This window comes from Carassius auratus, chromosome 5 (assembly GCF_003368295.1).
Source record: "Carassius auratus strain Wakin chromosome 5, ASM336829v1, whole genome shotgun sequence".
NCBI classification, from domain to species: domain Eukaryota; kingdom Metazoa; phylum Chordata; class Actinopteri; order Cypriniformes; family Cyprinidae; genus Carassius; species Carassius auratus.
Window position 1 is genome coordinate 26,929,392 of NC_039247.1, and position 15,461 is coordinate 26,944,852.

At 35.2% G+C, this 15,461-nt stretch overlaps 1 protein-coding gene across 1 annotated transcript in view; it reads right to left on the minus strand.

The window, feature by feature from the left end:
- Positions 1–1,204: 1,204 nt before the first annotated feature.
- Positions 1,205–15,461, minus strand: part of hip1rb (huntingtin interacting protein 1 related b) — a 62,453-nt gene continuing 48,196 nt past the window's right edge. The window contains exons 24-32 of the mRNA XM_026254811.1: positions 12,012–12,070; positions 11,837–11,867; positions 11,545–11,607; positions 11,227–11,327; positions 10,416–10,521; positions 9,402–9,525; positions 9,209–9,270; positions 3,052–3,279; positions 1,205–2,198 (exon numbers count right to left, since the gene is read on the minus strand). Of these exons, the coding sequence (XP_026110596.1) occupies positions 2,190–2,198; positions 3,052–3,279; positions 9,209–9,270; positions 9,402–9,525; positions 10,416–10,521; positions 11,227–11,327; positions 11,545–11,607; positions 11,837–11,867; positions 12,012–12,070 (783 nt within the window). The 3' untranslated portion in view covers positions 1,205–2,189. The remainder of the gene's footprint in view (positions 2,199–3,051; positions 3,280–9,208; positions 9,271–9,401; positions 9,526–10,415; positions 10,522–11,226; positions 11,328–11,544; positions 11,608–11,836; positions 11,868–12,011; positions 12,071–15,461) is intronic.

The following is a 15,461-nucleotide window of genomic DNA, read 5'->3' on the forward strand; positions in this document are numbered from 1 at the left end:
ATGAAGGTAAATGCTTTATTGTTGTTAATGTTTAATTGTTGGATATCATACACAAACAAGTGTGAAAAACCTGCCAATTGCGTTCCTTTTTTTGACCACTTACATCCAACTTGCCAATATGTGCAAGTTTTGACAGTATGTGCCTGCATATTTTAGTCATATTTGGTAATTCTCTTTCATATATTTGCCCTGATATGAACCATTTTCCTAGTATCACTGTGTTTTAATTTAACGTAAAAATTATCCTTATCAACTTTGAATGGCATGGCAATAATATTATTTCACATTATATATATATATTTATTTATTTTTTTTTTTTTCAGTGGGCAGGCTCTGTTGAGCTTTTGGGCTGGAAATTGTCCATCCAATCTGGCAACACTGGCCAGCATAAGCTAACAGTTTCTTTACAAATGGAGAGTGAAGACTTGTGCACAGATCTTCACCAGAAGGACTAGCGTCCAAAAATCACAGCTTAAAAGTAACAATGGCTGATGATTTTGATGTGAAAGAATATGTTATGGAATTTTATGCACACCACCTTCTTGTTCGAACCAGAAAAACTATTCTTAAAGGGCAAACATGGAGAGCTAGAACATAAAGATAAGATATATTGCTATCTCCGAATGCAATTTCATTACTTTTATCTTTTATTTAACTGGTAGCAGATAGCAGGGCAGGCAGCAGGTTTATTTATTCAGCTCATTCTCCCTTCAGTCTGGCTGCACACACTTTTCTTATTTTATTTACAGACTGTTCACTTGTCTTCAATAATTCCATGATAACTTTACAGTATGGGGAATTCTAAAATTTCACTAATATTTAAAATATTCCCCTATCATTATTTAAGATTTTGATTGGCTATGTACACAGATCTTTGATGCTTTCATAGCAGGGCAAATACATTTTTCCATCTCCTAGACCCATTACACATTTCCAATTACATACCCTTGACAAAAACCTTTCTGTATTTGTACATGTTTCTTGTTTAGAAATTATTTAGTATGTGTAAAGTTTTAAATTATTATGGAGACCACTGGCTGATTTACAGTATGGTACAGTAGCTGATTTCAGGTCATTGTGGGGACATTTTCAAATATTTTTACTGCACAAAGCAAGCTAGTTCCAGCCCTGGCACCGCTTCCCCTGCCTCTTCAGACAAAACATTACTGATGAATCATAAAATATAAATTATAGTACATAAATTATAAAACATTTTTTAATTTAACTACATCCATTTCAAAAAAAATTATTTTCAAATATTTATTGATTGTTTTAATATTGATCACAAGGGAGAGTCAAACATGACTAAAATATGTTATTATTAATATATAGTTGTTGCATAAAGACACTGACACGTTTTAAGACAGAGAGACTAAAAAAGCAAAATACATTTTTGTAAGATCCTAATTTAAAGAAGAAAAAAAAATCCCAATTAAACAGATTCTGCTTATACAGTACTTGATAGATATGCACAACATTGCAAATATTTTCCACCATGGTAATACCCTTTTGTTTATCATAAAACGGAGTACCTTTTTAATATATTTGAATTACATTTTCTAAGAATCACACACAAAATAATGTTTGTGAATGAACAGGAAAAATCCATTACAATAATGTTCACCAAGGTCACCTAATTATTAACTATGGTACTATTTTAATTAATTTTATTTTATTTTTATTTTTAGGTAATAACAGTATTGTGCAAGGAACCGCACAAATGAGATTTTACTGATCAATGATCTGCCCCGTAATCATAATTTGTGTAAAAATAAATAAAACTGGTTTTACTTTTCTGTAGATACAGTACGTTTTTGGAGTTTTGCAAAAATGTAGGTGTTCCTTAAGCCTAATGTTATTTATTTTATGCCGTATAACGTACTATGTGTAATGTAATTAAAGCAAAATATCTGTAATTTAAAAATGAAATTATTTGAAATTGTACTTAAATTATGGACACCCAGTACTATAGCTCTACATCTAAGATACAATTTTAAAATTTTGTAGCCTCTAAGGCACTCTCAAATAGAAAAAAGGCAAAGGTCTTACATAGAAGATAAGGAAAAACATTTGAGTGACCAGACACAGAAAGTGGAAAAAAAAAAAGATAACAAAAAAAAAAAATATTAACAAGGGTTAATGATGTTTTGAGATTCAACAAGTCTTCATAAATCTTCATCCAGATGGGCTCACCTCAACTGTAAGAAAAGGACAGCTTTAGTAGATGATATATTATAAAAAAAAATGAATCACATTTTTGTTAGCACTCTTGCTTCACACTATTTCACAGCTACCTCTATGTAATGTAGTTAATACAGTTTTGTTAACTAATTATAAGGTTTTGGGTATCAGAAAACTTTTCTGACAACTTTGAACACTTACAAATCTACACACAACACTGGGCTGTTTCTAATAATTGTTGGAATAACAAATGTGACTGTGTGTTGCATGTGTTATTACCTGTGTCTGCCCTGGCTATAAGTGTTGGGCAGTATCATCTCTACAGAAACCATTAGTTGGTACATATAGAAAAGAAGCAATAAAGCTTTTAAATGGTAAAACTATTTAGTGATATCAAATAAGAATACCAGCAGGGTACTGTTTACAACAAGGTTGTCAAAATGTTCAAATGTCTCTGTGTGTATTAATGAGAGTGTGGCAAAAAAGAGCATGCTTTCCAGATATATTACACTTTTGAAATTTTAGAATAAAAAATAAGCTTTATCTTTTTGGATTTTTGGGGCTCTTTTGCCAGGGTGGGCTGTGTGGCTCTTTGAATTTACTGAAATAATTTGGCTGTGATTGGAAGTGTAAAGCAAATCAACTCCTTCATTGATGAACAAATATACAGAAAATTAGAATGCCTGTAATGATTTTACAAATACTAAAAATAATGTTTTATTTATTTATTTATTTTTATTTCACCTATAGCTATAAAAGTCAAACCATGCCATTAGTGACATCTCCATGCAACATATGAAAACACCTCGATATGTAAACTTAAACAGATGATAAGAGACGGAAAAGTGCGAAGAAAAAAAAAAATGTTACCGTGCTTTTGGGTGGGATGTTGGGTTTTTGTGCAAGAGCTGGTTTCTTCATTAGAGTGGGCTTAGAGGGTTTAGGAGAGGGCGGCGCAGCAGTCACAAGTGAAGAGGCTCCCATGCCATTGTCCATCTCCTCTAGAGGGACACCTGCTATCTCATAGTGTTTCTTCCGGAGTTCACCCAAATGCAAACGTTCATTTTCCAACATGGATTCAAGCTCTAGAACCTTCACCTGGGAGAGGAAATAAAATCCAAGGTTAAATTATATGCATCATATCAAGTTTACCCACAGTACTACTTGGTTTCTAGTATTCATAAATGTGCCAAACTACTGCATAAAGTTTCATAGTGATTTTTAAGTTAAATTCAAGCACTTGTCCAGAACGTTCAAGCAACGTCAGCTAGTGATTCTCAAAAGCAGAATTTTTTTTTTTATTATTATAATGTGTTATTTAATGAAAAACATAAACCTCTTTTCCACCATCACTGCCAACCCCCCCGCCCCAAAAAAAGAAGGGGAATCAAAACCATGACCTTGGAATTTTTTTCCTCTTTCTTTCTTTTTTTTCCTGAGTGAAAGGACCAAGGGGTTGATCACACATTATTCTTTTTTGCTTTTAAAAAAGACGTTTGTTCAAAATTATTTATGTAAAGACGCATATCTAGCATGTTTACATAGGTTTAAAAAACGATTAAAAGACAAAAATTATACTATCTAGAGCATCTTCATCAGAACTTTGATGTCTGGACCAAAACAGACTTCTTATATCAGCGTCCCCTTGTTAATTTTATGCTTTATTCACAAATAACATCCAAAAGTTAATTTACTGGCAACTTCTCTTCCTGGTAAATTACTACCGGACACATAACCAGACAAGTTAGGTCTTTTAATATTATTGTTTAAACTTGTGCATAAGAATGACTAAAAACAAAGTAGTTGTTCAGTCTACAAATAGTTATTAATTACTTGCCCATAATCCATATAAATTTATCTTCAGAACACAAATGGTAAGATTTTCTTTTTAATTCTCTCATATTTTTTATTTATGCAATCAAAATTTCACACATTACAAAGTACAAAAAGAGAATGTAAAAGTAACCCATATCAACCCTTTCCAGACATGGCAATTGAATCGCCATTGGTCAGACTGACATTCCTTCTCTGTCTCTCGCTGTGTGTGTGTGAGAGAAAGTGACGGCGAGTCATGCGCCTTTCACACTAGAGTTTATGTTATGTCAAATACAGATGCGCTGCGCAGCCAATTCAGATCAATTGAAAACAGAGTGAAATTCTAAAGCACTCAGTCAGAGAATTTATTTATGGAATAAACAGGCTGCTTCATCTTTTACACAACTCAAATTATGGAGCAAACTAGTATTACATAGAGTGAAAATCACATCATTAAGGAAAGTAAAAGCAATTCAACAATAGCAAGAATAGGGTACAAAAGAAAAAAATTCTCCATTGTGCGTAACCTGTAGCTTCCCTGGGTGATCTCAAATAGTTCTTTGGCTCTAATAAAGTGAGCATGTTGTTTCAGTATTGTGGGGGCTGGAGATTGGGAAATAGCAGAAGCGTCTCCTCGATATGAATAATAATCTTGAGCTGGGGCACCTTGCAGGTTGTCCTAACCAGTTATGAAAATAGTGCAGCTTAACAGCGAAGGCATGGGGAAATGGTGCATTGTCCGAGCACTTCCACAGAGTACGATATATCAAGACGGAATTTCTGGAGGTTTGTTTTTTGGCCCACATCCCTTCTCTTTGCCAGTGTTAACATTATTATTTGTGCTGTGGCACACAGCATCTTTTTGCTGCTTGGTGACCAAGTCAGAAGTATAGGAATCGAACATGGTTTCACCAAGTACAACATGTTCATAGATCAACAGCCTTTCATTCCAATAAACCAATCAAAATTTAGGGATACAATTTCAAGAAATGTCAGCTTTATAGGCCAACAATCATGAGTTAGATGCTTATACACTGGTTATTCACCAATTTTTCTCTCCGATTTTATGAATAAATTATGGGTAGAGTTAGGTTAAGGGGTAGGGATTGGCTTAGGTCTATATATTTTTTATAAAGCAATGTCGATCTAGGATCAACAAAAGACATTGATCCAGGAACATCATAATGGTCTTAATTGGCAAAATCACAGTGGCCAAGTGTAGGATGGGCAGTTTAAGCTCACTACCCTTTTTCATAACATAGATAGTGAAAACTATCTCTTCCCTGAGAGCCGGTAATTCAGATCTAATGAAAATTGAGGTTACACTTTATTTTAAGGCGTCCTTGATACAGTGTAAATATACAATACATTTAGGTAGTAAAAGATTTGGGTTAGTTGCTTATAATCATGCATTTTGTATAAAAACTGTTATTACAACAGTAAGTATGTTTAACAAGGACACTGTGAAATAAAGTGTTACCGAAATCCAAATTTGGGCCAGCTACATAAACACAGTCACTATGTTAAGATGGTTATCTTAAGAATTCTAGAGGAGCTCAACTAGTTGTTATTCAAGGGGTAAATCAAACCTAGTCTTTTTAAGATATAAATTAGACCAATCTCACATGGCACTTTACCAATACAAATGTGTAATTAGTAATAAAGATTAACTATACATCTTTCCCTTTAAGCTAATCATTACAACAAATTATCAAAAGCCAGATGACTAGACATTTTCTAATGCTAAACTAAAGGCTGGACGATATGTTATGTTTTTGATTTACCGTTGAAAAAGTAATCGGATGTGTATCATTATGCTGGATCTGTGTCTTAAAGTCTGGGTCTTAAAGGGACAACAGCCTATAAAATGTGCTGCTGAATGCCACTAATGTTAATCAAACAACAAAATAAATTGTATATTTCATCTACAGTACTGTAACAGTTACCGTACTGTTTTTCATCAAACAACAGCAGTAAGTCAGAATCAATAAATGGCTTCTTCTCCAGCTATTGCTGTTTGCACACCTTGCTACATGTATAGTTTAGCTCTTTCTGTGATAAAAGCAGGGAAATAGTTAGGCTGACAGAGAACGTTTCAGAAGTAGAGACACACATCAAAACTGTAATTGATGACAGTAAGAGTGGGAGGGCTGTAGACAAGGCTTTGGATGCGACTAGTTCAGGGAGTCCTGTACAATGTTTGGGGTTTGTAAAGGAACTGCTAGCGGAGATCACAATATTGTTGTTATTTATATTTCAAATTCTAATAAATAAACTAATAAAAACACCACCAATCTAACCTGCACCTGCTCTTTTACTGCACTGGTCACAGTACTATGTATTTGCACTACTCATATTTTGCACAGACTGTACACTGTTCTAGCTATTACTGTAAACGGTCTAAAATTGTTACTGTACAAAGCACAGTAAACTTTATATAGAAATATTGCACTACTGTTATTTTGCATAGAATACATTGTTTAACAATACTTTTGCACAATCATCGAACTGTATTTATTACCACTGTTCTCACGTTTCTGTTGTTCATAATGTACATATAATCCCTACATTGCATTCCTATTTATATTCTGTATATAATCTGCTCATTATTGTATATAGCAACTCCACTGTACATTCTTTATATCATAGATTCACTTACTTTGCACTTTTATGTATACAAAACAATATATTCTTGCACTTCCGGTTAGATGCTAACTGCATTTCATTAGCTCTGTACTTGTACTCAGCTTAATGACAATAAAGTTGAATCTAATCTAATAAATCTAAATGGTACAAATAAAGTGCAGCACATACAAAGAATGCAACTTGAAAAGAAACTAATGGCAAAGTTACCGCTTTCTTTATTCAAAGTGATTTTTGTTTTTAAAATTAATATATGATTGACCTGAAGAGTAAAAGCTTCATCATACACATGGAAAACAACGAGCCATCATGCTCGTAGACACTAGGGGTGTGACAATACACTTACCTGTAAACTGGCTGTTATTAAGCCTCTCATCAAAAAACACAGCTAGACCCTGAAAAACTAGTTAATTACAGACCGATTTTAAATCTTCCTTTTCTGTCTAAGATACTGAAAAAGGTAGTATCCTCACAATTATATTCCTTCTTAGAGAAAAATGGTATCTGTGAGGATATCCAGTCAGGATTTAGACCATATCATAGTACTGAGACTGCTCTCCTTAGAGTTAAAAATGACCTGCTCTTATCATCTGATTATGGTTGTATCTCTCTATTAGTGCTATTGGATCTGAGTGCTCCGTTTGATAGTACTGACCACAACATTCTCTTTAATAGACTAGACAACTTTCTGGCATAAATGGAAGTGCATTACCGTGGTTCAAATCATATTTATCTGACTGCCATCAATTCATTGCAGTAAATTAAGAGGCATCATATCGATCACAAGATGCAGTATGGAGAACCTCAAGGCTCATTACTAGGGCCGTTACTTTTCACACTTTACATGTTACCATTGGGAGATATTATCAGGAAGCACAGTGTTAGCTTTCACTGTTATTATGATAATACTCAGCTCTACATTTCTTAACAGCCCAGAGAAACTCCAGCTATACCAAAATTCAGCAATTAGAATTCTTACAAGAATCAGTAAGTATGAAGACATTAGCCCGGTTCTATCAACATTGTCATTGGTTCCCTATTAAACATCATATAAGATTTTAAAATCTTGAGTGGTTTAGCACCTCAGTATTTTAATAAGCTCTTCTTGCATTATAGTCCTCGATGTCCTCTGCGTTCTCAAAACTCTGGTAATTTGATAATACCTAGAAATTTTTAAATCAACTGCGGGTGGCAGATCCTTTTCCTATTTAGCGCCAAAACTCTGGAATAACTTAACATTGTTTGGAAGGCAGACACACTCTTGCAGTTTAAATCTAGATTAAAGACCTATCTCTTTAACCTGGATTAAGCATAACACACTAACACATCATTAGCCACTGTCCTATCAGTCATGTCTCCTTACTCTTTTTATGTGGTATTTGAATTATTATGTACCATAATGTACCACTAGCAAGCAACTTAACACTTAGCTACTAGAAGCGTAAAACAAGTAATTCGTTTTCTTTTCCTTTCCGATTTGGATACACTATTCAGGCACATCCCTAGTTCTCTTTTTATATATTTCAGAGGCTAATGGTTATTGAGGTCAGAAAGGTAATAAAAATAGAACAATTTTTCTGTTGTACATTTTCACTGCAAAACACCACAAAATCAGTAATTAAAAAAAAATGAGATCCTGGAGGGACTGTTTTTTGAAAAATGGCACCTTTCCGCTAAATATTTTTAATTTACAGCACATATTCTCAGTGTCAAAAAGCAAAATGTGGTCCATGTTGGAGCAGCTGGAGTGCTTACTAGAACCAGTTTATCAGGTAAAAATTCGTCTGATTACTTGATACTGTAAACTTTTGCTCATTATTTGTAAGGCTTTGAATGGACTCCTAACAACTTCCTTCGATCACGCTCACTGCAGTAATACAATTCTTGGCCAACTGATAATACCCAGAATCCCAAAACCATCTATGTACTGTACATCCATTTTATTAAGCTATGCATATATACATGATGCTGTTTTGTTCATAATTATGCAATTTATGAAATTATACTTGATTTATAAATATTAGTTAAGATGGTATGCACTTTTTTATAAAGACAACCATTTTTCCATTGCATTAAATAAACAGTTTAATGAGGTTTATTATTTTGCTCATTGCGCCCTCCTTTGGCCTCAGCAGACAGGCCAAATGTTTCCTTGACACTTAATTAATTTGCATGTAAAATATAAGGGGATATTTGTTTCAAATTTGATTCTGTGTTTGAATCAAAACTAAATTTTTTTTTTTTTTTTATAAACTAGGTAAATTAAAAATACAGTGGTTTAATTGAAACCTTTTTTCTACTAATCTGTTTAAGGTTATAAAATGTTTTCAATATTGATACTGAATTATATGAAACATTAAATTAGTAATATTTTTTTTTATCGTCTTAGAGCAAACGCTCTGTCAGTTTAAATCTAGACTAAAGGCCCATCTATTATATCAAGCATACGCATAACTCAGTTGATTAGTTCCCCAAATCCAAAAAAATAAGTGTCAACTTATTCGTGCATACACTTTAAATTATTTATTTCATTATGCATGTGACAAAAAAGAAAAACAAATAAACAAACCTGTGACTCCATTTCTTCTCTTCTGAGTTTAATTAGAGACATGCCAGAGAAGTCCATGGTGCCTTGATATGCAAAAAAAAAAAAAAAAAAAAAAAAAAGGTTATCTTCTGATTAAATAGCATCAATATAAATTTCTTATTGAAGAAAAACACAAGGAAGCATGACCCGAAAGCCCCCGTCTCATCACACTGACCCTTATCCTCGATCTGGCCCTGCCCGGTCTTGGTGGAAGCCACCACGTTAGCAGCCATCTCATTAACATGGCGCGAGGCATGCTGAAGAACGCCAAGCTTCTTACTGCCACGGTCAGCTTTCACCTGTAATTGGAAAGGGGAAGATGTAAGGCAATGCTTTAAAACATTTAAATAATAATAAAGTTTGATTAAAGTAAATAAATTAAAACACAGTACAGAGATAAAACAAAGCAAATATTACAAAAGATTACACGAAACAGTTTGCAGGGCTCCAGACTGCAACACAATTGTCAAATTTTGTGATGCATTTTCTGGGTAGGACAATGCAGTATAGACCATTATGGACCATTTGTACATATCCTGGTTTGGAATGCGAACATTTATAACCTATATATGTTTATATATGTTTATAAATGAACATTTGGAAGATGTTCCAATTTGGGGGAAAAATAACTATTTCATTACTAGAACTATGACAAGAAGAAAAAATTAGAGCTAAATTACTGCAGTCAGAAGGAAGTGTCGAGAGATGTATTTTGTATGTGTGCATGTTTTCAAGACCCTCTTTTGTTATTTATATTATTATTATTTTAGAATAAAGTACAGACTAAAACACTTTTCATAAATATATATACACACACATAAATATTTTACCTGACCCTATACTGGGAATGTAACAGTAAAACAAACAAACAAAACTCACTCACTCACTCTGTCTACAATTATAAAAATTATGACATTGAAAGTACGACAGAACAAATATGGAATTATGTAGTCAACAAAAATGTGTTAAACAACCCAGAATATGTTTTTGATTATCTTTACTCTCTACACAACTGACTGTTTCTTGCCATATTACATGAATTTTGCCTCACTCCTAATCACTGCTTAGTAAGGGGTAGTTGCTAAGTTTAGGTATTGGTTAGGATTAAGGTTATAGAATATGGTCATGCAGAATAAATGAATGCAGTCTAGTGCAGTCAGGTATCTGTATTTTGATATAGAAGTAAAACCTTAGAGGCTGCAACAAGCTGTGCAGTGCTAGCAGCAATCTCGTGAGAGCAGACGATCAACTCCTCATACTTCCCAGTGTGCAACACCACTTTATCAGCAGAATCACTGTTACAAAGGGAAAGCATAGATTCATTAATAACAACAAAAACTACAATGCACTCCCTCAAGTTGATATGCAAATTTTGAGCTCAAACACAAATGTATTTGAAATAGGGTTTGAAAATACAAATAAATGTTTTTGAAATCTTTTTTGTTGTTGTTTTTGACCCATATAAGAACATTCTAATTGAAGTTTATGATTATCTCACAGATATTAAAATAAAATTTTGATGCCACAGCACAAAGACTAGACTAGACTAACTAAAAAGTAAATAAATTAAAAGCAATAAAAAAAAAAAAATTCACTTTTTTTTTCCACATTTTCTCTACTTGAATGGTTTGAAATTGCTTGAAATGTTTAAATTGGCAAAAGATGTTTCTACTCTGGTGGCTGAAACATCAAATAGAGAATGGTTGCTGGTCAGCGAGAAATAAAAATCAGTAGTGTTGCTGCTATAGTAGCACTATGCAACTGGTATTGTGATAACTACAAAACTTGCAAAAAGTTTATTGAAACTTTAGTTCAAGATGGTCCTGGCTCTTTGAAACAAAAAATAATTTCTAAAGCAGATTACAAATAACATTCTTGAACATTTTTTATTATATTTTTAACTTTTTTTTAGAAGATCAAAATCGTGGAAAGTTCCTCTTAACAAATTTTAGACCACTCAAGGCAGAATGATGCTGGTAAACAGTAGCAAAGATACATACACCATCTGTGTCGCACCCCATCCTACAGCTTTGGATGCAGAAATAAGACCCTCTGTCCAGCGAGAGTTACGAGCATAAAACTCTCTCACTGAAGCTGCTCCCTTGAAAGATAAACACCAGCAATGCATGTTAAGGTATCACTTAGTTAACGTTACTCAACTGAAATAAAAATATATAGATTTGTATTTAGAAAAATGCATATTAGAAACAGACTGATACACATTCAAACTGACTTTAAAAGTACAAATTAAGGTTACTAAGGATAACAAAGATAAAACAAAAATGAAAAAGGATAATAATCGTATTTTAACAATTTACCCTTCCACTCTCCACAATCTCCTTCTGCAGGTCTGTGGATGCCAACACCAAAAGACGAATGGCCTGCAGGATATTAACAATCATTTATATATATTTCATATATTACGCAGTACTCACTGTAATTGCAATGTAACAAAGACAAAAAGCTGCAAAGGTTTAAAATAAAATATAGCCTCACAGATAAAGTATTTTTTTTGTATATATTCACTAAATAAACATACCAATGTAGTAAACAGAGTACCAAATGTTAAATTCAGTCATCTATAATTACATTAAATGCCATTAATCATACCTTCATAAGGTCAGTGCAGCTATTTAGGATTCTTGAAGAAAAAATATTAGAAGACAAAATGCATATGAATGAAAGCACAAATGTATTCTGAATATTAAATGAGTGACAATTTAAAATTAACTATTGTTTTTTTTTTTTTTCTATCAACTGGTTACTGGCCTACAAAAACACTGACCTCTCATTGACCTCCAGTTTCACTCCTGTTGTGTCCTTCCTGGTCTGATTCATCATTTCCTGTAGAGTCAAACAATTAAAACCAAGATCAAAACAATAGCAAAAGCCAAGATATTTATTATGAAGGAAAAAAATAATTCCATGATTTTTACTGGACTTTAATGATTCTAGCATTTTCTATGATATTTCCAGGCCTGAAAATCTTTTTTTTTTCTTTCTTTCTTTCTACTGAGTGTTTCATGACATAATTTTTTTTTTAAGCGTTCAAGTTCAAGCGTGTGCTAAATAAGAATGTAAATCGTTTATCAGTCCAAAACCAATTGCAATGTTTGTCAAAATAATCATAACGGCGTATAATATAGTTTTGTAATAAAGTCTAATTTAACCTTGTTTTGCAAATCCAGATAGTTTAAAACTCACAGTGCTAGTGGACAATTGTTAAACATTGTTTAATCATAACAGTTTGGGAAGGTATCTTGTAGGATTAATTAGGTCCATCATAGAGGAAAATTTAAGTCCAAGTTCAATTCAAGGCACACTAAAGTCACAAAAAAACGTCTCGGTTACATATGTAACTCTCGTTCACTGAAGGAGGGAACAGAGAATTCCCATCAGTGATGACAAATTGTGATATCACTAGAGAGACCAATCCACATTATTGCATGGCAGCTTGCACGGCAGCTCAGTGGTGGTACAGCAATTGTGGCGACGGGACATGAAGAGTCCATTCCCTCCTTCAGGGAGAAGGGATTACATATCTGCTGAAGGAACTGGCTCTTTCGTGTCCTTTGCCAGTAGGAATGCGATTTCTGCACCCAAGACAGCCTTGCCTGAAGTGAACCAGATGCCTCTGAACTTGGGGGGATGCTGGGGCAAACTTAATCGTGTAGCAGAGTCTGATAGTCCGCAGTAGCCACCGAGACATACTAGGGAGCGCTAACCAGGCTCTGAGAGACGGTGCCACAGGATTCTCAAAGGATTCTCCACCCCCAGCCTTCCTCTGGGGGTGGTGCAGCCCGTCTGAGGACCTCTTGCACTTGCACTTACCGCCAGGTTTGGCGGGGGCCTGGCTGGGCTGGCGGACCTGCCTACGACCGGCTCCACGACGCTGCATGGTGGAAGGCTGCTGCTGCATGGGAAAGGGTCAGCCGCATGGGTGCAACCACAGCGAAGAGCAGGCTGAGGGGCTGCAGCTGGGATGGAAGCAGCAGGTTTCCTCAAGTGCAGGATGTGTTTAATCGCCTCTGTCTGCTTCTGTGCTGCTGAGAACTGCTGGGCGAAGTACTCAACAGTGTCACCAAAAAAGCTTGTCTGAGACACCGGAGCATTCAGGAACTGAACCTCATCATGCTCCTTTATGTCGGCCAGACACAGCCAGAGATGGCGCAACTGGACCACTAAAGTGGACATCACACGACCAAGGGACTGTGTGGTCACCGTAGTAGCTCGAAATGTGAGGTCTGTCACAGCACGCAGTTTCATGTAGAACTGGCAGGTCATGACAACCATCATCCACAAGCCCTGTAAACACTGCCAGTTAACCCTCTGGCGTATACGCGTAATGAGGCATCTTCTCCTGATAACTCCGAAAAGAACTTAAATTACACTTTCAGTTTTGATCGTACAGATAAGAGCAATACATCCATCAAATTTGTGAAGGGTCTACTTTTTTGTATACAGACATAATAACAAAATTTTTTACATTTATAAAATAAAGATAACAAACAAGGTGTGTTTTCTGGAGCCTTTGTCTGCGGTGATCTTCATCTACAAACGCGTCATTAGAGCTGTAGTCAAGTCCAGCTTTGTCGAATCCAAGTCAAGTCCAAGTCTAGGAATAGTCGAGACCGAGTCCAAAGAGGTTCGAGTCCAAGTCAAGTCCAAGTCCAAAATTTTCGAGTCCAAGTCAAGACCGAGTCCAAATGAGAGAAAAAAGGCTCTTCTTCAAGACCACACACTTAACTACTGATAATGTATGTGATGCGAGAGACAGCATCTCTCTTATTCTAAGAAAATAATTTGACATTATTATTTGTAATGATCAAAAAGCATTTGCAAAGTAAAAACTCTGTATGACAGGGGTCTCCAAACTACATCCTGGATGGCCAATGTCCTGAAAAGTTTAGCTCCAGCTGGCCTTAACACACCTGGAAGATTAGTGTGTCTAGTAAGAGCTTGATTAGATGGTTCAAGTGTGTATAATTAGGGTTAAAGCTAACAGGGGCGTTACACAAGATCCCGGGCCCTATTCATAGGCAGTCCATGAAAATATCCAGGTAAAATAAAATATATTTCAGATTCATACTTTTCAAGGGTCCTCTCTTCCTTTGGGGCCCTGGTAATGAACACTGGTTTTACCCCCAGTCCGACCCTGGGAGCTAAACTATAAAGGACACTGGCCCTCTAGAGCAAAGTTTGGAGCTGTAAGGTCAAATAATTTGTATGTACTTTATTTTCATTTTATTTACGTGGTCAAAAATGTATATGACTGATGCCTTGGCACAGTGCACAGACACACGCAAAGCTCGGGATATGACAAATGCGCACAGCAAGGCTAGAAGGCATACGTTTGGCTCTACTGGGCATGCGCACATAAATACAGTGACGTTTTTGTCATACTATACTAGTGTTTGCATAGACTAGTCGAGCGCTGTCGGAAACAATCGACTACTCCAGCATGCATTAACCATAATGCATACAAAGTGTTGGCAAGTACGATGTGAATTTTAGAATTACAATATTGCGTGGAGCTGTTACTATATGACCTTATCTATGTTACATGTAAAAAATAAAATATGTAATAATTAGGGTTGTACCTGAAGCCGAATGCCTTATTCGGAATGGCTTAAAAAAACGAAAAACGGACAAGGAATAATTCTGCCTGAATACTCGGCTGAAGCTGACACAGTCTGGTGTTTGCTAGATAACAGGTGAGCCAGGGGATCAGCGCCAGAAGTGAATGAATGTAAACTTTATGAGTGAAAAGAGAGCAAATCAAACACCGCATTGTTGTCTCCTCTCTGTTTATCTCTCAGAAATCAGAGCGTTGCAAGAGTAATTTTACCTATAACAATACATCATACACGTCATATTATTTGTATATATTTAAAAGGCAATGGTTTAAAGCTTAGGCTACGATGTGAAACGAATGAATAAGCACAGCGCGCTCACCAATCAAACAGCAGCGTTGCGCGTATCAGTCTCTCAAAAACCAAATCAGTTCAAGAGTAGGCTATAATCAGCTTAGATACAGATACCTTGTCTACTTGTCCTACATGTTTGCATCTTTACCTTTTGCTGGTTTGCGCGGCACACACATCTGTTAAGTGAAGTTCATTAACATAAAGACTCGCTCAAGTGTTCTGTTCTGCGTAATGAAAATGTGCGCATTGAATGGATTCAGTCGTGTTCAAATGATCACTTAACGTTTGTCATGGCATCTCTCTGCTTG